Here is a 24,785-nt window from a genome sequence, read left to right on the forward strand (position 1 = left end):
ATACCAGCCATTAAAACAAAGTGACTTTTCAAAGGAAGAAGTGGTGACCAGAGTAAAGACTTTCAGGAAAATGGAACATGGTCCCCTGCCTAAAGCAGGCAATTATAAAACACAGCCCTTTTAAAGGATTATGCTAACACTCTTCATGTGTACTACTATTAAATCTTGCTTTACTTCCCTTTGATACCCCATTCCCCTACCCACTATTCATTTTTCATCCAATAAGTATTTACTGAATAGTCAGGCACTGGTACATTTGTGCTAATTATTTTGCGGCAGCAAGAAAATGCTTTGGATTTTTTCTGGAAGTCACTTATCTTGTAAGTTACACTGGTAGAAGAAACATTCAATGATGATCAAAACATTAATCTTTATTACATATGACTATCACCTTATTCATTATTGATATTCTTGATTTGATATATATTATATTGTTAGGTCCCATACACTTGCTATGCTGTGCTGGAGTCCTCTAGCTACCATGTTTTCTCTGTGCTTCATGAGTCTTTCAACAGGATTACTTAACACAAAAGTCAAATCCTGATGGTAAACAAGATTCATTTCCCTTGCTAATTCTTGGTACCAGCAATATCACCTAGCAGGTAACTAAATTTTTGCAATATTTAGTTACAGCTAAGAATAAATTCTTCTTATGTAATTTATGACTCCACAGAACAATGAGTTGTGCTAAAACATGACTCATCTACTAGATTTCATATCTTAATTTGAAACTTAATAGAAACAGAAAACTGCAATAAACCATGTTGGATTCCCCCCTATTTCCTTAATTGCGAACAATAGAAGAGGGGGGGAAATCATCATAAAGGATAAAAAACTTACACAAAGCCATCAAGGGTCAGACCTATGATTCTTGAGAAAGGAAAAACACTGTTTTTGTTCCTCTCTCACTTCCTTTCTCTCTTCCCTCACTCCCTTCCTACCTTCCTTTATTTCCAATAAGCCCCTTGAGTTTTTCCAAATTCCTTATCACCTGCGGATTCACAGAATTTAGTGGTTCAAAGCAATCATTAGCGACCATCTAGTCTAAAAAAAGTAAGTGTCTAGTTCAAGACCACATAGTTTGTACAGCAGAAATCCAGTCTCCATTATGATTTCCCCAAATTTCCTGGTTCCTGGTCCATCTTATTCTTTTTCACACCCAATAATTAATCACATTAAAACTACTCTAAACCAAAGTAACATAAGGTAGGGAGAAAGGCATATGGCATCATATTTGAGGGGTGATGCAGGGAGCAAGGTCAGGATTTCAATTTCTTTGGAGAACATTGACAAGGAATGTGCTACATAGAAAAGAGAGTTTTTAGGAAAAAGGTATAATTTACAATTTTATTTGCTTTTTTTGCAAACTTTTTTTGACCCATAAATTCAAATGTCTTATATTGACTTTAAGTTACCATTCTATAACCCACATGTCTATATTTCTAGTACATTTTGGGTGTTTTTTGTTGAAACATAAACAAACATTCAAAAAAGTGCATGAATTATAAGTCTATAGCTCAATGAATGTTCACAAAGTGAATGCAAATGTGTAATTAGCACCCAGATCAAGAAATAGAACACAACCAGAAGCCCCCTCATGCCCTTTTCTGGTCACTACTCTGCACCCCTGAGAGAAACCACTATCCTGACTTCTAACAGAGTAGGTCAGTTTGACCTCTTTTTGAACACATATAAAGAAAAATCATACAATATGTGACCTTTTTTTCTTAATTTATTTTTTTTAAAGAGGAAGGGAGGAGAGAGAGAGGAAAGAATGAGAGAGAGAGAGAGAGACAGACAGACAGACAGACATTGATGTGAAAAAGAAACATCCATAAGCTGCCTCTTGCACACCCCCGACTGGGGATTGAACCGGCAACCTGGGCATGTGCCCTGACCAGGAGTCGAACCCACAACCTTTTGGTGCATGGGACAACACTCCAACCAACCAAGCCACACCGGCCAGGGCTAATATGTGACCTTTTAAGCCTGCCTCCTTTCATTCAATGTTATATTTATGAGATTGTTGTTTCTTGCACTTTTACATCCTTGCTTTAAGCCTGTTCCTTTTTTTCTACCCAGTTTTAGCATCTTTGGAGAACTTACGTATCTAAAAGAAAACCAGTAGCAACTTAGCATGAAACATATGGCAGTCTGAAAGTGTTCCTTGTGGAAGTAGAACCTAACAATTACTGATTGCTATATGGTGCTATAGTTTAGAAACAGAACAAACATCCTTACAGTGTAAGACTTCCTTATTACATACAAATAAAAAGGCTGTGACTGCCATGTCTGGATTTTTACAAATCAAAATCCAAAGGTGAATCCAGTAACAAATCAGCAAGCCATTCTCGTTGAAAGATCACACTTGGAAGAGCCAATGGTGTGCATTTGCTTTGTTCAAGTAAAATCCACACTATACACACCAATATGCTTGGTACCACAAAAAGAGTTTGATTACATTACACTAATACAGAAAGTAGTTTCAGGGCTTTTGGCTTTTTGTCAAAAATATTTTGTGCCCTGGCTGGTGTGGCTCAGTTTATTGGGCAGCGTCCCATGCACAGAGAGGTCGAAGGTTCGATTTGGGTCAGGGCACATGCCTGGGTTTGGGGCTCATTCCCCAGTAGGGGGCATGCAGGAGGCAGCCAATTGATGCTTCTCTCTCATCAACGTTTTTCTCTCCCTCTCCCTTCCTCTGTCTTTCTAAAATCAATAAAAACATATTTTTAAAAAAAGAAAAAACAGATCTTTTACTTCCGATCTGTTCTGCTTCACCCTGCAGAAGCCATAACTGAATAGAATTACATCCCTTCGGTTAGAGATTCTAAACCTGGGGTCTCTGGATAGGCTTCCAAATTCTCAAATACACAAGCTTCATTAGATTTGACTACCTTAAATGGCTAATGATTCATTATCAGTGTGAAATTATTTGCTTGGCTCTGTTGTTTATTTGATAACATTTTGGAGAAACATTAACAGACTCAGCCTAATTATTCCCAGATTAACTTTTGAAATTTCTTAAACAATTCCCAAACCCAAGAGTGGTTATTAATACTTGTCTAACAGGTAAGGATAAGTACCTGCCAGCAAGTATGGGGAGATTTCCGTTCCAGGATGTACTGAGTTAAAGGTGAAGGTTCAAGTTCATATTTGTCAAAGGGAAGTTTGTCTATTACCATTGGTTCACAATCTATACAGGAGAACCTCACAACAGGATGAGATGTTCGTGGAGGCTAAAAAACAAGAGGGGGAAATATCATCAGTTACGAGCCAGCTTACATTTCTAACAATTCTGCAACCCCTTTTATAAACCATCCCTGTGTTTTGAGAAACAGGGCTGCTGATCTCTAAGCATCACCAATGGCTTCAATGCAGGAAGGGCACTGAGATTCTTTATCTCTACCACCAACTTGGCAATGAGAAAGGGAAATGTAAATTATAATGCTCATACCTACAATTTCAGTGAAACAAAACTTCTTTGAATATTTTTAAGAAGTCATTACAATCTGTAGGATGAACCCTGGGCTTTATTCATTCCTTTGTACCATGAACTTACAGATAGCCCAAACACTGCTAAGGAAGAAGAAATCCATGAAGCTTTCTAAGGAGGTAATGAAAGAGCTAGAGCCACTAACAAGCAAGATGAACAAATTGTATAGGCTTATAAAGGGCAAAATAGAGAGTGAAAAGGAGCCAGTCAAAACTCCAGGGTCCAGTAGAATTTTTTCCAGTTGAATTTTTATAGCATTTCTCCCATTTACCTTGAATAGCTAGAGCTGGGGGTGCTTTTGGCTGGGCTGCAAAGGCCTGTGTGCCTGGGGTGTCAGAGCAGATTGATGGAGCAGCCATTTTATTAACAGATGGAGCTTGTGGGAATGGAGAGCACCAGAGACAGAAATGGTGGCAGCAAGGGCAATATGGAGAGATAAGGGGATAGGACAAGTCCCAGGAACAAGGGTGAGGCATGGGTTCACCTATTCTTGCTGAGAACTATAAGGCTAATATGAATAACGAAACATCTCTGTTTCCTTTATAAAAAGGAAAACCTGCCCACTTGCTCTTATGACTTACAAACCTACAAGATGTTTTGGGAGCTGAGAAAAATAGGCCTCAAATGTGCTTTTAAAGCTAAAGGCATGGTAATGTGAGCTATGTTGAGTTACTTGGAATTTCTTTATTCCAGTTTTTCCTGGTTTTCATTTTAATTAAACAAATATTTTTAGGTTATTGATTTAAACCTGTAAGAAAGCAATAAAGACATGAGTGAAGGCCTGTCACTGGTAATGATGAAGTGACTTCGTAACTAGAACATTCACTCTGGGGTTTGAAGGGGCTGAGAGTTAGCTGAACATTGAGATTTGACCAGTGTGCCACCTTGGAGCCCTGAGGGAAGGAAGAAAAGATTCACCCTCTCCCACAGCAGGGGCTGAAATGGTTCTTCAATTGTACATTCAGTCCTTTCATGGCCATTGCTGAAAAAAATGCAGGAGCCTAAAAATAGTAATCAGGAAAAAAATGCAGTTCATGTCAGAAATTTCTAAAACTTAGACTACAGATCAGTTCAAACTGAAAGAGTAGTGATCCTTCCGTGCCCCTCACCCTCCCTTCCTGAGGGGAGAAAGGAAGATGAAAAGGAGAACTAAATTCATATAATGTCCCTGTTTACTAGACACCACCCTTACCCCCAAAGCCAATTCATCTAGTACCAGAAACAACTACAATATCAAACCCGCGTCTACCAAATGCAGTCAACAAAAGGCAAGTTCTTGCTTGGAGATCATTTTAAAAATATTGTTTAATTACCCATCATTTAAAGGTACATTGCTAAGGAACACAAGTCCATTGATTACAAAAAGATGCAAAGTAGGTCCACAAAGTTCCACTAGTTGTCTAATGAGTCCCTAGGCGGAAGTAAAATGACCTCTGATTTGAATATGTTTCTAAACTTTATTTTTTTATTTGTTGGATTTATTGGGGTGACAATGGTTAATAAAATTATATAGGCTTCAAGTGTACAATCCTATAATACATCATCTGTATATTGCTTTGTGTGTTCACCACCCCAAGTCATGATTTGAGTATGTTTCTAGAACCTTTACAAGGTGTAGACTAGTCCTAATTTCCTGAGAATATACATGAAAACCAATGCCAGCCCTTAGCCATTGTTTTTACTATGTAAATCAACTCAGCTGCTCTGAAATAAAAACCAAGCCACAGATTGCAACGGCATCAAAAATAGCCATGCTTTAACCTCTAAAGAGGGCAGTTCAAGTGGTAAAGGCAGCTGAAAGAGAGAATGCCAGAATAGAAAGTCTTCTCTTGCTTCTGGTACAAGCTAGACTTCCAGCAAGAGATAGAATAGGGTTGGGTGGCTTAAAAGCTTCAAAGCTATTTAAAATCAACCAGCAAATTGAAAATCCAGAAGGCTGTTTCCCTTTTGTTTTATACTTACTAGTGAAGGTAAATTCTGATCTGGCCAAAAAGACTCTGGAATTGGCCAATGTCCAACAGGAACACCGGTTTTAGAGTTAGGTCGCACATAAATGAGCTTATGACAACTATGCCATGGTTGAGCAGCAAGTGAATTGCTTGGCCTTGATGAATCTATAAGTCCATCTGAAAGTTAAACAAAAGACAGACTAAGGCATGGATTTCTTTTTTTTTTTTTTTAATTTAATTAATTAATTTTTTAAATTTTATTTTTGTTTAAAATATTACAGATGTCCCTTTTTCTCCCCAAATAAGGCATGGATTTCTTTTTAAAGCTGCTGATCTTCTCATACAAAATTTTCAGCTAAAAACAAAATACAAAACAGTGATTCCTGAAAAATGGAAGAAAAAAAGCAATTCTACTAGGATTTTTGAATGTTCTCCTTACAATCTCTTTTCATCTAATCCATCCCTTCTAATCCAACATCCCACACCACCTGTCCTTAATTAAGACCAAAATAGGCAGAAAATAAAAAACTATTGTAAAATTAGTTTTACATTTTTCTGAGATTTGGACACATAAACATACCAAACCAGTAGAGTTATTTTTCCAAATTAAGCTAATGAAACTGTTCATTCCCTGGTATAGCTTTACATTTTTCAAATCTGACAAAATAAGTCATAAATTCCATTTATATTTTCTTTATAATACCAATTAGATGACAAAAGTATCCTTTACTAAACACCACAAAGGCAAAATAAAAACTATCCAATTCACTTAAAAGTAGAAGGAATGTTTACCAAAAAATCTATGTACATAGTTGGGGGAGGGAAAAACCAAAAGTGTCAAGTTTATTGTGGACTAATTCAGTATAGTTTCCCCATCACCACTAAAATTCCGAGGAAAATTGATATTGTATAATGCTGCATAATGTATACTGAGTGCATTTTAATTCTTTAAACTAGCATATTTCATTTGCTTCCCCCGAAATAGGGCAAGGTAGACTTACATAACCTTTAACGTGATCATTCATCAATCTAAATTATATTTGTAAAAGATATGTTTTAATTATTTGAGTCTTATTTTTTTCTAAATTACAGGTAATTTGATTTATTTATTTAAGCGTTCCTTTAAACAAGTAACTACTTTAGACCAAGACATTTCTTGGGGTCTCTGGGGCTCTAGGGAACATATGTAATGGCTTCAGGGGAACAGGAGACCCCCCTGAAGTTGAGCTCACAATTCTGGAGATATGCATTTTTCTAAAGAAAGAGTTCTTCGCTTTTATCAGAATCTTAGCGGGTAACAACTCTGGACAAAGGGGAAATGGAGCTAGAAAGAAAATCTGAGCTATTTATATGACACCAAGTCCAATGGGTTTCAGTATGAAAGTTCCCAGTGCATGTTAAGGTAATGAACACAACATTGTGGATTGAGCAGTCAATTGTTAGCAGTATAACATGTCCTTCCTTTATGATTAACTTAATTAATTTAAAGTAGGCTGTGAGGCCTGTCTTCTATGGGACATGTTCTTAAACTAGAGCCCAAGAAACCCCTGAAATTAAATACAAAATTGTGTGTGTGCAGCCTATATCCATTTTTCTAGGGAGAAGGGTCTCTATTGCTCCAACAGTTTCTCAAAGGGTTCCAGGAACTAAACAGCAAAAAGGTCAATAATCACAGGATTGACTGCTTCATACAGAAATGTATGTTTTTCTGTCCCTATGCACTTGCTCCCTTTTCTTCTCTAGGCAGCTAGCTAGCTACCACTGATTGTGGCCACAGCAACTAAAATGTATAGATCAGACCAGACAAGCACTTCAGTAATGAGGTGCAAACAAGTGTGTAGGTGTGTGAACTGACAGCAATGAGGAGAAGGTTCACCATGCAGGTATGATTTGAGGGAGAAGCTCCTTCCTCTATACAAAAATAGCTCTGCTTTCATCTATTTTGAGATGTTGAACTTTCAGTAAAATCTCATTTGAAGGGAAAAAGTTCTGCAGTTAAAAAGAGTCCAGGAAAATACTGGTGTAAGATCTTAGAGAATGCTAGCAATTCCTGCATAAACATTCACAATCCCTTGCTGACACGTGGTAACAAACAAGATTTCATAAAGACAGGTTGGCACATTTGGTGCTCACAAGACCCAAACTAGTTAAGTGGCACTGGCACTCTGAAGTGAATGTCCAGATATTTCATGAATAGAGAGGGAAATAATTCAGTGTCATTCCAAGACTGGGACCAGGGAACATGAAATGGGTAAGGAAAAGGAAGAATTTTCTAAAGAAGATTTGACAGTGAGTTAAAGTTGCTAGAATCTGGCTACCTGGCATGTATATGTAGGTGATGCATAAATGGTAGTTTTTTGGATGGATGTTTGTAACCACTTGAATGCATGTGGATAGTGAAGATTGTTGTCTATTATGATTAATTTAATGTCTTCCCAGTCACAGATGGTTCTACTCAATAACGCTATAGGGTAAAAGCAAAGTTATCTACTGTACCTTCTCCAATAAGAAGCGGATCTGGTCCTGTTTTTTCAAAGTTAATAACTACACCACTCTGAACTTTTTGAACTAGAGATTCTAAACACTGATTCAACATTCTTTGTGTTCTAACACAGTAGGAGCGACCTATACCGGAAGGAAAAAGAAAGAGTACAAGTTCGATCAAATCAAATACTATTTCACAAGAGTATAATTGAAGCATTTGAAATTCTAAAATACAACTTGAAATAATTATAGCTACATTGGCAGCAAACATCACACTGTTAATGAGCTTAAGCAGCAGAGTTTAAAAATTCTGAGGAAAAACAAGTAAAGGCTGGATGTGGCATTTAAGAAAAACTACACTCTGCTGCCTTGAATTCTTGAAATAGTGAATATTGCCAATACCTCCAGTGACTTCACACATTTGTGTGATAGCAGATTCATCAGTTGGTACACTCCCTAGTTGCTCTGGCTCAGTAGAAGCTAATCCAGGCAAACGCAACACCAATGCAAATAACCTTTGATCCCAACGAAAAGGTTCTTTGGTTAGTTCACTCCCAGGCAGAGGAGAATTCAAAGGAAGATGAAGCTGGTAAGGCAAAATTTGAAAAGTTTTCATCATAACAACCCAGACAAGAAGAAAGAGTTAAAGAATTAAAGGATTCACTTTTCTTTCGTGTACTCAATAAAATGAAGCACTCTTTCAGGGATTACCAGGATGGAAGATTTCATTAAACTTGTTCTTAACTAGAAATGTATGCCCTCCACAGAAATAGCTGCATGTTCCCTGCCATTCAAATGAAAATTTAAAAAATGAAATCTCACCTCTTCTTGAACACCAGCCATACTTGTTAGCTTGTTTCCATCTGTGATAGTAATTAAAATAGATGGTTCTAAAAAAAATGGATTTCTCCCCTAAAATACATTTAAAAAGTATTAGAGCCATGTAAGGTAATACAATTGTATTTAAACTTTTACATTTGCCTTGCCAGTGATCTCCCAAGAGTGTGATAAAATTTGCCTGGATAAATAAGAAGGAAAAGATTAGGGACTGAGTGGGTGGGAATGAAAATAACAATCCCTGAAGAGGTAACATTCAGAATAAACTGAGGAATTCTTTTAATTCAGGAACTCCCAAAGTATACATCCAAATACTCCTCTCCCTCTGCTTTCCAAGTGATCATAAAAGATATTAAAGAGATTATAATGTCAGCATCACCCACACCACGTGCCTGAGTTGAAATCCTGGCACAGACAAGGAGACATTAGTGACTTAGGCTCTGCAACCTGGACAGTTACTAATTCATTGCGAGCAGAGCTTTCAAAGTAGGAAAGGACAATGGTAGCAGCAGCAAATATTATTCTGCTTTCCTCTCCTTCTAGAGCTTTTTCATTGAATTGGGAGGGATGAGGGAGTTAAAGGCACTGAAAGTTTCATTAGTCTTGTCCCAGTATTTCTCAGCATTTTATTCATCCCATTCTCATCTATCTAATGATCTCATGGGTAGGCAATTTTAACTATTTTATGATCAAACCACATACAAGACCCCCCTAAAAAAGGTAATTAAAAAAAGTAATTAAAAGATATATGGACCTCTTTTTGGAAGTTATGAAAAGAAGCAGAAAACTTGGTAACCATGCCCAATCTTAAATTCTTACCCCAAGTCACCAAAATAAATTAGTTGTACTCACTCCAAAATTTTTTTTACCTGTCCATAATTGTCTATTCCAGATATTAATCTATTGAGATTTAACAAATCAAATGAGGATCTTAGAGCCTGACCAAGAGTAGTCAGTCCAGAAGCCTGAAGATTTTTTAGTTCACTCATGAATGTTGCATGATTTTCCTTCCAACCAGCCTGAAAACCAAACATTTACAAAGAAATTCCCAATTATACAGTGAACAATATATATATAAAGTGCAAACAACCACTAAAGAGCAAGCATCAAACCTCTAACAAATTAATAGTTCCTTAATCTAATTCTATTCTATATCTGGACCAAACAAGTGCAACTAAGGCAGCTCATCAGTTTTAGAAAGATCTTCCAGCGTTAATGATCAAGGGCAAAGACACAAACAATGCATTGTCCATTAAGGCTGGAGGGCTTTGGTTCAAGAAATCCAGTTTTTTTATTCAGGGTCAAACACACCCACCAAAACACCTCAGTATTTACCTTAGTTTGACAATAATGGGGAGTAAGGGGTAGAGGAAGGAGTAGTTTTTAAAATCCATTGGTCCTTGAAAGAGACAATCAGCTATTGGGTGCCTGATCTACATGAACTTTTCTAAACAAGATTCTTCCTCCCAAGCAAGAACAAAGGTAGGACCTGGCCGGTGTGGCTCAGTGGTTGAGAGTCAACCTATGAACCAGGAGGTCACAGTTCGATTCTCAGTCAAGGCACAAGCCCTGTTCTGTGCTTGATCCCCAGTAAGGGGCGTGCAGGAGGCAGCCAATGGATGATTCTTTCATCATTGATGTTTCTCTCTCTCCTTTCCTCTCTCTGAAATCAACAAAAACATATATATTTTTTTTTTTTAAAAAAAGAGTAAAGGTGGGGGTTATAGGAATAGAATGACGACTATTTGGAGACAACTCTGCTGGCATCTTCAAGCATTCAGAAAGCCCTAAATCTAGAATAAGGGGAGAAAGAAAAGAAACAAACAAAAAAACAACTTTTGGCAAAGAAGCAGCATCACCTAGGCACACCCAGCAGCTTTAAACAGCAGAAAAAAACAAAGACCCAAGGTCAATAGCCAACATAATGTGAGTGAATGGTTCGTAGAATAGAAGAAAGAGTCATGTTGACTGGTTAGTGATGGTTATAAAAACAAAGCAACACAAAAGGCCTAGAAGAGAAGCTAAAAGGAGGCAACTAACAGTAAGGTCACAAAGGAGTAGGCCAGCAAGGGAGAGAGCAGACAGCACAGTTTGGCATCTTGGTAGGACAAAACAACCACCTGAGTCTCGGTAGCCCTGAGGGCAGCAGTGATATTCTAGGTGCTGAAGTCATGTGACCAGGCCAGCACAGCTGGAGGTGGAAAGCAAGAGCAGATAATGCAGAAATAAACTAAATGATTCAAATTTCATGTTTAGCTGAATGCATACTGGCCATATCCATATAACTATAGCAAATACTATCTTTTCTAGTTTCAGGTTCCTGAAGCAAGCAATTTGGATCAGAATGACTGAGAGGCAGAAAGGGGGCAGATTGTTGATGGTACCTTCCCATGAAGTATCTGGGTGACCTTGAGCAAACCTATTGGCTCCTAGAACCTAAATTTCATTATCTGAAAATGAAGAGGATTAGGTAAGCTGGGATACTGTGTAAGGCTGTGCATGATACAACCCTGGAGGAGTCATTAACATTGTAATGGTGAATGAGCATAGTGCCCCCTAAGGCTGAACAGTACACAACCTGCATAACCATACAAGGTAAAGGTGGTCTTAATTAAGATCCTGGGATTCTGTGTAATTGAAGAATGTTATGTGCTGGGGATATATAGAGTAATTAGGCTTGAGGAGTTCCTGGCACAAAGGAATAAGGAATGGAGTTATGGAGTCAGAAAGATCAAAGAGTTAAGGAAGAACATGGGGTGTCTGAGGAAGCCTACCAGCATGAAGATCATGGGACTCCCCACACTGAAGTGACGAGTGCAGGGGGCAAGCCAAGGGAAGAGAACAGAGTTCATAAGAGGATAGGGAGTCATGGGGAACCACAAGTAATTTGATTAGCATTTTTCTGGGTATATGGCAGAAGGCAAGGCTGATAAGTCAGGCTGACTGTAATGTGCTTTGTACATTGTGCTCAGTAGTTTGGATCTTATCTGTCGGCCCTGGGAATAACCTGAGGTTTTTAATTAGAGGAGTGGCATGATCAGATCTCTATTTTAGCAAGTTGATTCTGCTGTGAGCTGGAGAATAAATTGTGGGGTGGAGGGGAGGCTGAAGCTTGAGGCAGGGAAACTGGTTTGAAGATTGGTGCAATAGCTTATTAGAAAAGGGATGAAAACTTGGGTGAGGGCAGTGGGGATGGAGAGGAGGTTGCAGATAGAAGTATTTCAGAGGTGGAGTCATAAGGATTTAGCATCTAATTAGAGGGATAGATGAAAGGAAAAGGGTCATACATTAGGTTGAGGTTTCTGGCTTGGACAAAACCTATAAATGGTAGGGGTCCTTTGCCCAGAAGCCACTTTATAAAGTTGACTTTACTTCCTACACTGTAAACTTAAGAGTTACATCTATAGCAAATGTTGAACTCTTGGAGAGCCACAAGATAGCTCAAGTCATAGCTAAAGAAAAACTAGTAGACTACTTGATTTGGTAAAGAGCTGGGTTAAGATTTGCACATCACTTAAGAAAGCACCCTATAACTCAACACTATTTAAAATAACGTGTTCTCTGACTGTGTAATCTTACTAATCAACCTGCCAGAATAATTACTATTTAAAATTTCCTTTATAATATGGGTTGAAGACATTTTACAAATCATTTCTCCACCCAAATCACTGGTGTTCTGTTTTTAGGTCAATTCCAATTCTTTGTAATGAAGTGGATGAATTTGAATGAAATTTGAGTGCTTCTCCTACCTTGGTAATACAAAGCACATGGGCTACATTTACTACCCAAAGCAATCAGCTTTTTGGTAGCAGTCTGGCTCCTTCAAGAGAGGAACTAAATGTCCCTAAATCCATTCCTCAGAATACTGAAGGGGGAAAAAGGCCTAAGATTAATTTAAATATTTAGAGAACCTTATTAATGTGACAAATTTCTTTCAAAAAGATCATTATGAAGAGCTAGTGGGAGAAAGTATACGTTTACATTCTTTCATTGCTTGAAGTTCATTTTTTTCACAAATGTATTCTGGCCAGCCCATTTACCTTCTTAATAGAGTATTTTCTTTCAAATTATTCAAAGATATCCTATTCTCATGTCAGCAAAGCATTTACTCCTGATAATAACTTCCTACATTCTCATGGATCTTCACAGCTTACAAAGCACAAAGCACTTCCACACCTCACATTTGCTTGGGAAAACCAACAAAATAGGCATGGTGTTATCATCCCTATTTTGTTTGAACAAACCAGGAAGAAGTAAGATTTAGGTATGTCTTGTTTATGGAAGTGAGTGGTAGCGAGTCACACTCTACAGCTGCACTAACACAGTACCCCTTAGCCACATATGGCTCCTGAGCACTTGAAACATGAAAAGTCTGATTTGAGATGGATGTAAGTGTAAAATGCACATGGGACTTGAAGGACTTGCAACAAAGAAAAGAGAGAATAAAAAATATATTTTATTTTCATACTGATTACATGTTGAAATGACAATGTTTTGACTGTTTTCAGTTAAAATATATTACTGTAAGTCACCTGTTTCTTTTTACTTTTTAATGTTGCTACTAGAAAATCTTTAGTTTTGTGTATGGCTGGTATCCTATATCCATCGGACAGTTATGTTTTAGAAGGACCTGAAAGTCAGTCAGGAAACCTTGGCCTTGCTTTGGCAGACAATAGACTCATTACAGATCCCAAGGCAGGGGGAAACAGGATCAAAGCACTGTCTCAGGAAGGTCAGCCTGGCAGTGACATATAGGACAGACTGGAGAAGGAGAAGCTATAGCCAGGAAAAGAAGCTAAGAGGCTTGGCTAGTAGTAATCCAGGCCAGAGGGAAGCAGGGCCTGAATCAGAATGGGAATGAAGAGGAAGGGGTTAACAGAGAAACATTTTAAACAAACAAGATAGTACTTGGTGACAGACAGACTATGGGCTTAAATGAGAGGTAGTAAAAGATGATTACAAAACTTCTAGCCTGGGATACCTAAAAAATGGAGGTTTAGGACAAAGGAGTAACCTGGGATGGGTGAAATCCTAAAGTAAGAAGTTTACTGTCTTCACAGGTCAAATTTTAAAAGTGATGCTGATGATGATAAATAATAGCCCTAGGTAATATTTATCAGTGCCTATGTGTCAGGAATTCATTTATGTGAAGCATTGGTATTTTATATGTATCCTTCTCATCTGAGCCTTATTACCACCCCACGAAGTAGGAACTATTACTATTTCCATTTAATAGATGAGCATGCTGAGGCTCAGAGAGAATTAGCAACTTGTCCAGGTAAAACAACTAGTAAATGATACAACTAGGATGTGAATCCAGGTGACCTCACTTGAGAGCCCACCAATTTAAACCACTGTACTAGAGATTCTACTACATATTCCACATAGTCACATCACAGACATGTCTTGTTATATCAGCTTAAAAGTTTGTAAGTTTAACGATATTTCCAAATTCGTTTAATTTAAGCCTACTTTTCCTGATGTCTAAATGCAGACAAATTGGGTGTGGGAACAGTGGATTAAGACTTGGAAAACCCTAGTCTATTCCACGCTATAACTACCTAGCAAAGCAAGTAGTCTAGAGTAAGTCATTTACTCCTCATTGGGGCTGTTTCTGACCCTTTTCACACTTATTTCCATCTTCTTATCTGAGGGGTGGCTTTGGGAACAGGAAACCGGCATGCTCCCTCTAAGCCTGTTGTTGAAGGTTTTTCTAATTTTCTGGTATGTTCTCTGACATATGATGCTGAAGGGGCAGGCTTTGCCCCTCTAAAAGACCTATAGGGGAGGTCTGTAAATATGTCAACTATTTGGGAGCTTTTTGTGAACACACATCTAGGGTATATCCTCCACCCTGGCTTTTAACAGGAATGAAGCTGTTATTTAGAACTCCAGCTAGCTCCTGTGTCTTATTTCTCCATTGGTTTCAATGGAGGAGGGAAAGGTGGGATTGTTGTTTGGTTAGCCTCTCAAACCTCAACATCCTAATACTTGTCTTCCTGAACTTCATCCCATTTTGGATGGACCATTCCTGATTCATTTATTTCTATTTATTTTTATATTTTAAAATAGAAGAACTTTTTCCTCCATCAAAAAGTTGCCAGGAAGTATAAAACAAGTAAAAGAGATAAAGGCAGATTAACTGTCCTTTAAGGGGATGTGGGAGTGGTATTAGAGCCAGTGGTGTTCTGAAAACCACTGCACTATCTCTAAAGGTCACTTGTAATCCTTTTTCAAAACAACATATGATCTGGTCAGACTTGGTATAATGTGCAGATTTAATGAACATGCTATTAATTTCCCCATCCAAGGTCATTGAAAAACACATTTAGGGCAGCTGCCTCTAACTGTCCACAAGAGAAGTAAATCAGATATTTATAAATCAAAAATTAATCGAATAATTAAAATTATCTAGGATGACAGCTATTAAAAGAGAATGGCAGTGAACCTTTTCAAAGAGAAAAATAAGCCTTCTATATTATAGATGGTCACAAGCCAGGCACCACTTACTGTGTCCCTCTGACTTGGTGCTGAGCCACTGCACCAACCCATTTGGAGCACACACACCCAAGAGTCTATTTGGACAGTAGTTTCAGTTCTGTCCAAGTCTTCCTAGCTTGTTAGCAAGCCCCGAATAAAAAGCCTTGCTGGAATCTGTAGACAATACATGTTGCTTCCCTCTCTTTGACGAGACTTCTTATCAAAGGAAATTAAATCAGCCTGATAATATTTGCCCTTTGTTATCCTATATAGGGGGCCATCCTGGACCTTGGGCTCTTCTTCTAGGTGGTTATAAACTAGATGATTAACGGATTTGAGTTTTTTCCCAGATGTCTCCAGTTAAAGCCAAAGAGTCTAAATTTAGTAGGGCCATTACTTCTCTTGTTGAAAGATAAACTATTTTTCTTTTTCCATCTGCTCTCTACAAGGTTGGGGGAAACATGTTCTGCAACAACGCAGACAATTTGAATAAATCAATCTCAACAGCATTTCTCAACCAACTTACTTTCTTCTCTAACTTAACATTCTATCATCTTTGTCATCACAAACTGTTCTTTTGTGAAACAGAATGAGATGAAAAATAAGAAGCCCTGCTTTTCCAATCAACTCTTATCTCCCAAGGAGACAAATTACTTTCCCCTTGGTCTTTCCCCTTGGCTTTATATGGAATATTTGTGTGAGTTAAAACTTTCCAACTTCAATAATTTCCTTCTCACAATTAAAATGGACCCCAATTCTGATAGATATAAGGCAAGGTTTACTTGCCTCCTTAGGTAAATGAAACACTGTGAGAGCTGAATCACTTTGAAATGTTCAAATGTCTTTTTAAATTGTGTTTACGGCTAGCACACCTATAAGGAGGTTTTTAAAATTGTAAAGTGTGCCCAGCCGGGCGTGGCTCAGTGGTTGAGCATCGGCCTAGGATCCAGGCGATCAGGGTTTGATTCCCGGTCAGGGCACATGCCCCGGTTGGGGCTGCAGCAGATCAATGACTCTCTCATCATTGATGTTTCTATCTCTCTCTCTCCCTCTCCCTTTCTCTCTCTGAAATCAATAAAGATATATTTTTAAAAAACAAGTTTAAAATTGTGAAGTGCACATCAGGAATATGCTGTGTCATTGAAAGAATGGAACCGTCTTCTTTCTTAATTGTATGTCAACTATAATTGAAAAATAAATTTTAAAAAATAAACAGGACAAAGAAATAATTCACAATTTGATTCTACTGACACAGAGTTCACCATTTTGTGTTACCTGTCTCTTTAAAATACCTAGTCTGATTTTGTACTGGATAAACAATCATAAGGATTAGTCTAAAATATCTGCAAAATGCATTTATGAGTTTTCCATTCTTACCACAGGGAATTAGGATAAAATTATGAAGTAACGCACCTCTCTGAGCTCACTTGAAAGCATGACAGGATCAAAAGAAATTTGGTCTTTACCAGAGGATGCTAACATGCAGAAACTGAATTTTAGAAACTCTTCTCCTTTGTTCTGGAATCGTACTGCTACTGAAGGAAAAATACCTTAGAGTTGCAAAGAATTTGCCAAACTTGAGCAGATAAAAATGTTGTTTCCTCTCTCACTCTCAGACCATTTCAATGGTAGCTACTGATCAATATCTGTTATGAGAAAAAAAAATGCTATTGTGTAGATCATATGTTCAATTATTTAGATTTTGGGCTCTGATAGGAGACACACATACACAAAATGAAAATTTTTTAAGGTGATCTTGGAAAAATACACAAGGATAGGAGGAGTGAGGCTAAACCACTCAAACACAGCAGAAAGAGCTGAACAGAGGGGATAGCAGAAAGGCCATTCATCATTTTCTAAAGATGATATAGCACTTCTTTCCTCCTAATTTTTAAAAATAATTCTCTCAAAAAATTTTATGAGCTGTTTTTTTTTTACATCATAAAAGTAACACACATTCATTGTTAAAAATCCCAACAGAAATATGAGGTTAGTTGCTCTGGCCGGTGTGCTCAGTGGTTAGAGCGTCAGCCTGAGCACTGAAGGGTCACAGGTTCAATTCCCAATCAAGGGCAAGTACCTGGGTTGCGGGTTTCATCTGGGCCCTGGTCCGGGCATGTGCAGGAGGCAACCAATAGACGTCTCTCTCTCAAATCAATGTTTCTCTCTCTCCCCTCCCCCTTCCTCCCTCCCTTCCTTCCACTCTCTAACAACAACAAAAATCAATGGAAAAAATATCCTTGGGTGAAGATTTTTTTTGGGGGGGGGGGGGGTGAAGATTTTTTTTAAAAAAGAAAGAAATACAAGGTTAGTGTATCTCTTCACCAAACTCTCAGTTCCACCCATCAGAGTTAACCATTGCTAGGACTCTGTCCTGAATATTAAACAATTATCAGCAAAAATAAACAACATTAATAAGGTGGAGTGACATTTACTGATTTAACCAGTGTGAGATATAGCACATAAAGCATGTATAGGAACTGTTTTCTAAAATTTTAAGCAATTTTGAAATCACCCTGAATTTCATGCCTCAATTATTCCACTTCCTGCCTTTCAGTTATACAGTTCTCTCTAGTACTTTTCCTGAAGGAACAGTGTTAATAATCTAGTCTAATCCCTTCATTTTACAGATAGGAAAACTGATATCTAAAAAAAAGTTAAGTGACTTGCCTTGGGCCATGTATCTATCTAATCAGTAGCAGGTTGTGGCTAAAAACCCTGGTTCTCGGCCTTCCAACCCAGCACTCTTTAAGGGGCTGATAAAGGACAGAACTTGCCAGATTTACATGGTAGTGGATGGTGTGATCCATACTACAGATAGACTGTAGTATGACCACTTTTTAAAAATCTAATTTGAATAACAGTACCTAGACTTAAGTAGACTTCTAACATACAGCTCAGAAGCATCACCATGAAATGGAGTTTACAATGTCTATACACATGCGTATGCTTTTAAGAAAAATGGATAAATGGTGATGGAAGGAGACTTGACTTGGGGTGGTAAACACATAATAAAATATAAGAAAAAAGAAAAGTGGAGAGCTTTGCTCCACATATCTTCAGTATTCTCCTACAAGAAATAAAACAAGAGGAACTCCTACAAGAAAACAAAAAACAAAAGCAAAACAAGAGGGACTCCCAACTTTCCAATGCCATGGCTATATTAAAGCCTAGATATTTTCCCTAGAATCCTATTTCTACTGTCTAGTTATGTGGGTTTTCTTCTATAGAGACAATGCAAAGAGAGGTTGGTTTGGGCTTCTGATTAAACAGCAGTGCCTCCAGGCAACTTCAGGCCAATCTAAATCAAAATGTCTTGGTCTAGTTCAGGCTAATCAACCACTAAGGTCATAACCAGCTCCCTCCCACTTCCTTCAGCAACTCCTCATCATTAAAATAGCACCTCCCTCTCAAGTCACACCCTTAATGGAATGCTTCCAGTTTGCTTGTTCTCCTCCCCCAGGCCTCCAGCTGTCCTGGCTTTGTATTTCCTCTTCCTCTAGTTAACTGATGTTCTAAGGGCTGGCATCAGGAATGAGGAGACAAACTCGGGGTAGGAGACACAAGTCTGGCTGAAGCACAGGGCTCCTGTGGGAAAATGATGGGAAATAAGTTTATATAAACATATGGAGCAGATCCCAGAGAGCTCAGAATGGCACTCCTTAGGCATAGGGAGTCTTCGAAGGGTTGGGAGGGGAGAGTGATTTGATGGAACCAGCTTTTTTAGAAAGTTAACAGTTGGTGTGAGTAAAGAGTATGAATTTGGGAGGTACTTGGGAGAGCACATAGAAGGTTGTTATAGTGGTTGAAGCATGAAAGGTCAGGACCCAGACTCAAGTGATAGAAGCAAAAATTGAGTTGAAGGAACATATGTAAGAGATATTTCAAAGGAATGACAGGCCTTAGAAGAAGAGCAAGGACAGGAACCATGCTAAATAATGCCTAGCTTTCAATCCTGGATGACTAAAAGATGGGGAATATGGGTGAGGGGATAGGCTTTAGAGTCATAGGAGGTCTTGATGTGTTAACTATGTATGAACTGATGGCAGGATAGATAGGCAGGTGGAGATGTTTTGTAATTAGTTAGAGATGCTGAAGGTGGAGAGGCATCAGTGTAGGAGGACTATTTGAAACCATGATGAGGTAGAATGGGTTCAACAAGGGAAAGATTTAGGAAGACAGGGAAAGGTTTATCATAGAGAGAGGGGTGGAGAAACAGAATAGAAGAGGTGATAAGTTTCTGGAAGGAAGGAAGAAGTATTAACAGTTTCAAATGTAGTGAAGGGCAAAGAGAATAAACATTAGTAAATTGGCCCAAGTAGCTATATGATAAATCCAAAGACCTTAATAAATCATATTTACTTTTTCCACTAGTACTATTCCTTACTTGCACACATATAAATGTTTCAAGTCTTTTGTCCAATAGCATTCAAGTCCAGAGTCTGGCTCTTGGTACTAAGTTTACTGAACTACTCAAACTTCAGGGCAGGATATAAGTAATGAAAGAGCAACTGCCACAAATGAATAATCTAATCAGGTGAATATGGTTTGAGATCCAGAACTCTACTTTTCCTACAACATCTGGCACATCAACACAAAAGTCTCACATATAACTTTTTCTGGTTAAGGCCCTAATGGCTGATTTGGCAGCATCTCCATTCCTTCTCTGAAACCCACCCCTTACCAACCTAACTAAGCAGGAAGAAAAAAAGCTATCTGGCCATGGCAGGGGTGTGGCTTGAGGAAAATGGGAGATCTGGATGAAATGAAGACTGCACCATTAGGTGAGGCACAGGCTGATACATAACCACTTCTGTTTCCCCCACAGATTGTGGATTAGGAGAAACTAAATGGTTACTGTGGAGTACATTGAATATCCTCCTTTTCCCTACAAGAAAAATATTTATCAAGAGATTGATAAAGGGAAGATGGCAAATCAGTTTCTGCAGGCCACTGTGATAGCCAATGTGTTGCTTTTTCAAGCCTACTACCACCCTTCCTATAGGGCCTATTCATCTTAAGCCATAGTCCTCAAACTTTACCCCCAAAATATACATATTATCTCAAGCTCCAATCAGCTTAGAGTCTCAAAAATCCCACATCTGTCCCTGAATAGGGGCATAATTGTGGGACATCAAAGGCCAAAATGTTTCACAAACAAATGCACCATGATATTCACCTAGGAATAGAGAAATACTAAAAGTGGTAACATTGGCAGTAATAATTTTCATTCATTGAATGCTTCCTATAATACTGAGCACTCATATCAAAAGCAACTATAAACAACAGCACGACAATTCTGTCTAAAAACATGTCTCCAGGGCATCTGTGATAATGAGAAAATACCAGTGAGAAGTTATTGAAAGGAATGTTATACCATGACTGATAGGAAAAATGAAGTGGCTCATTACTTAAGACTGGAATAGAGTCAGACCTAGGTTACTCTTCAGCTGTGTTATTTAACCAATCTGGGCCCCAGTTTCCTTATCTGTTAAATGAAGATAATAATAGTACTTACAACTTAGGCCTGTAGGGAAGATAAATGAAATAAGCACTTTATATTCTTTGGCACACTGCCCTGTGCATAAGCATTATTCGATAAATGTTAGCTACTATCATTAGAATGCTATTACATTATTGTTCATTATTACAAGAAAGCAGATATAAGTGAAATCATATTGGTAAACACCAGATAACACCCTTGACTATAAGATGGTTTTAGGAGGACCCAAAACTAGGGCATAAAATGGTTGCACCTCCTATGTATGTTATTCATCAGCAAATCTCTACTTTCGCCCAACCTCAGAATTAAACACCAGTATTATTCCTTAAATGGGAGCCATTACAATAACAAAAAATAACACAGTCACTTCTGTAATCCCCATTATGAGGATTGAGTTTAGAGAAAGTAATAATCATGGCAGACTTCCTGTGGTGTGAATTTGGTTTTAATGCTACTGATGACTTCCCATGATATAATACAAGGGCTCTGCTAGGGAACATCAATGAAATCTTCAATAAGAGCAGTGATACAAATTCCCCTTTGTTTTATAGGTTTTACATTATGCCAAGCTGGATAATTTATCCGTTAGTCTACTTTCTTGATGAATACTGTTCCTGGAAATGCTTGAGCCAAGTAGCTATGTAAATCTATGAAGGGATATACTACATATTTCTAATAACACTAAAATCATGAAACATTTAATGCAACTGGTGAGCATATATTACAAACATTATTCTGAATTACTATAGTTATATTAGGAGTTCACATATATCTTCTACTGTACTTAGCACAGGAAAAAAATTCTAACCCAACCAGTTGGATCACCAACTACATCCAAAAGTCTATGCAACCAAACTGGCATTCAATACAATCAAGAATGGGATGCTTTCATATTTTTGCCTCAGGGCCAAGGGTTATCAATCCATCAACTCTTAACTGTATGATAACCTTTTATGCACAAATGAGTCCAGTATGGCACTATTCATTTTAAACTGAACTTCAAGAGAAAGGGTCCTCCTTCAGAAGCAATTTCTAGGATATGAACATCATAAATATCTTAAGAAAGAATATAGACCAATACATCTGTCTAATAGAACTATAGTGCAAGCACAAATGTAATTTTATATTTTCAAGTAGCCACATTAAAAAATAGAAGCAAACAGGTGAAATTAATAATATATTTGATTTAACCCAATATTTAAAAAATTATTTAAACTTGTGATCAACATATAGAAATTGTTAAAAATATATTTTATATATTTGTGTATTGTTTTCAAACTCAAGTGTTTAATTTACACTTACAGCATATCTTGATTCAGACCAGCTGCCTTTTAAATACTCAATAACCACTCATGGCTAGTGGATGCTGTACCGAACATGCAAATACAGCCAATCTAAAATATGAATGACTGCTATATTTGAAGAGCCATGCCTACCCTCACTGCCACCTCAGCCCTTCACCCTCTTTGATTGAACCCTTATAATGTCCCCACCCCTCACTGGGACCACTAGTCCACCAGAGTTTTGAGGAAGGGGGAAGGATGTGTTATTAAATCACCTTGGAAACCCAAATCCATTTCCCAGTAGAAACAATAACAAACACAATAGTTCTATGGCTAAGTGACATTAAGGGTAAAAAAGTTTTCCTGGGAAGGAAGGTCTGGGAACCTAATCACCATGTAGAACATTGTATCCAGGTGAAAGTGTGTTCCAAGCTTCCAATATGCACACACAGGGACTTGCCTGGATCTCTCATTTAAACTGTCAGTGAACGCACCGGTCAGTTTGGCTCAGTAGTTAGAGCGTCGGCCCTCGGACTGAAGGGTCCTAGGTTAGAGTCCAGTCAAGGGCATGTACCTCAGTTGCAGGCTCGATCCCTGGCCCTGGTTAGGGTGCATGGGAGAGGCAACCAATCAATGTTTCTCTCTCTCTATTCCCCTTCCACTTTCTCTGAAAAGCAATGGAAAAAATAGCCTTGGGTGAGGATTAAAAAATAAATAAAATAAAATAATAAAATAAAATAAACTATCGGTGAATGGGAACTGGAAGCCTTGTTTAACAGTTTTTCATTTAAGGACTTAAACTAATGGGTTCTCTTCATCCCTATTCCCCCTCCTGCCCATACAAAGGGTCCTTCAAACATGCCTTTCTCTGGAAAGCACATTGCTCCCTGAGATGTGGAACAGCTGAGATGTTTGGCCACTCTGAAATGAAGAACTCTGTCTCGTGAACAGTTCTAATTATCTTCCTGAAGCAAAGGCCAACTGAAAAGTACAATATTTGCCCTTTCCTTGCGTGTGGCCTTGCCCTGCTAACCCCCACTTCCACACACACCCTAATCCCAAACTCAAGGCCAAAATCTCTCACGTGTCCAACACTAATGCAAAACTAGGCAATTTCAACTACATCTTTTGGATCTCCCCCATCTTTCATTCTTCCCTCTCCCCAGCGCACCTCAACATATGCTTCTATGTAATAACCAAACAAGTACACAGACAGCAAGCCTTGCCCTATTTCTCTTCAAGTCCATCATAGCCCTTTATCCTGGGAGAGGTGTACAAACTATAGCTTGTAGGTTTCAAAGCTCTTTTGTTGTCCAGTCTCAACTAGTTACAATCTTGACTAGATAAACTGAATTCTCACTGGGTCTTGCCCGTCCTCCCTCCCCCACCTCCAATCTGTTGGTTCATAGTCCACTGTTCTTGACATCTCCCCCACCTTGATTCACATCTTGTCACATATCTCTAATGACTATTCTCAACACTCTTGATAAATAGGACAATTTTACTATTCTGATCTCTCCTTGGGCAAGGTCTTTCTTGGTGCCACTTTAGGCCCCATAATAAAGCCTGGTCCAGAGAGGGTGCTCAATGAACATACGGTAAATAAATACTTAGAATGCTGTACAGCCACTGTCAGACTTATCTTCCAAAAAACACCATTTTAATCATAACTCTACACTGCTGATAAAAGTCAGGCCAACAGTTATCAGTAGTGGAGAAAGGGATTGCCCAAAGAAGCAAAACACATTTTACGGATTGATGGAAATGCTCTGTACCTTGGCCTAGGGTGGTGGTTACATGAATGTACAAAGATGTAAAAATGCACCAGGTAGTTAAGATTGATGTATTTTACTGTATATAAGTTATAGTTCAATAAACAAAAGGGGACACATATACATTGCTGTTGTAAAAATACGATTCTACTACATTGTAAACCTCAACCTAAGTGAAAATGCTAGCTGTAATAAATATTAAACATATCAAACTGTTAATGGTGATCACCCTCTGGAGAAGAGTAGTGAAAATGGAAGGGGGAACTGGGTACCTTTCACACTTACATATTACCTGAAATCTCCCCCCACCCCATATTTATTGAGTACTTACTAAAATCCAGACACTCCCTTAAGTACTTGGGGTCAAATATAGAGGAGTTCAAATGTGTGCCCTTAAAGAGCTCATATTAGGGAGGCCAACATGAACACTATCACCATATAACATGCTAACTGCTATAGTTAAGGTCTGGACAAAGTGTTAAGGAATCACAATGGGAGTTCTTACACTGTTTGGAGTAAGGGTAGGGCAGAGGAGCAGGATGCCTTTTGAAAATGTAGAATGAAGAGTTGAGGCACATCAGGCCAACCAGTGTGTCACAGGCAGAGGGAATAACATATGCAGTGGCACAGAAGCAAGAAGCAGAATGAATTTGGAGAAGATGGCCTAATTTCTCGTTGTGGCTCGCTCCTGAGGTACAGGAGAAGAGAAGAAAGTGGGGAGACATTGTTGGAAAAGTATGATAAAAGATCATGAAGGCCGTGGAAGCCAGGTTAAGGAGTTTGGATTTTATTCTGAAATGTAATGGAAAGCTACTAAACGATTTTTTGTAGGGGAATGACTTTCTATTTTACTTTATTGTATTTTAAGAATGATCAATTTAGTGGCATAAAAATGTAGGAACTTTAGCATAATCATATTTTCTTTATTCATTTATCCATCAGTGGACACTTAGATTGATGCCGTGTCTTGGCTATTGTAATTAA

The 24,785-nt window shown here is 38.2% G+C and overlaps 1 protein-coding gene across 4 annotated transcripts in view; it reads right to left on the reverse strand.

The window, feature by feature from the left end:
- LOC308551292 (integrator complex subunit 6-like) overlaps window positions 1-24,785 on the reverse strand; it is a 52,018-nt gene that overhangs the window by 21,649 nt on the left and 5,584 nt on the right. For 3 of the 4 annotated variants that reach the window (XM_081125757.1, XM_081125756.1, XM_081125755.1), the window contains exons 3-8: window positions 9,633-9,782; window positions 8,749-8,838; window positions 8,329-8,512; window positions 7,939-8,067; window positions 5,456-5,619; window positions 3,084-3,236 (exon numbers count right to left, since the gene is read on the reverse strand). In XM_081125757.1, coding sequence (XP_080981883.1) covers window positions 3,084-3,236; window positions 5,456-5,619; window positions 7,939-8,067; window positions 8,329-8,512; window positions 8,749-8,838; window positions 9,633-9,782 — 870 coding nt within the window. The remainder of the gene's footprint in view (window positions 1-3,083; window positions 3,237-5,455; window positions 5,620-7,938; window positions 8,068-8,328; window positions 8,513-8,748; window positions 8,839-9,632; window positions 9,783-24,785) is intronic. The other variant, XM_081125758.1, reaches the window with a different exon arrangement.

The sequence above is a fragment of the Miniopterus schreibersii genome (assembly GCF_964146895.1).
Source record: "Miniopterus schreibersii genome assembly, chromosome: X".
In the NCBI taxonomy this organism is placed as follows: Eukaryota; Metazoa; Chordata; class Mammalia; order Chiroptera; family Miniopteridae; genus Miniopterus; species Miniopterus schreibersii.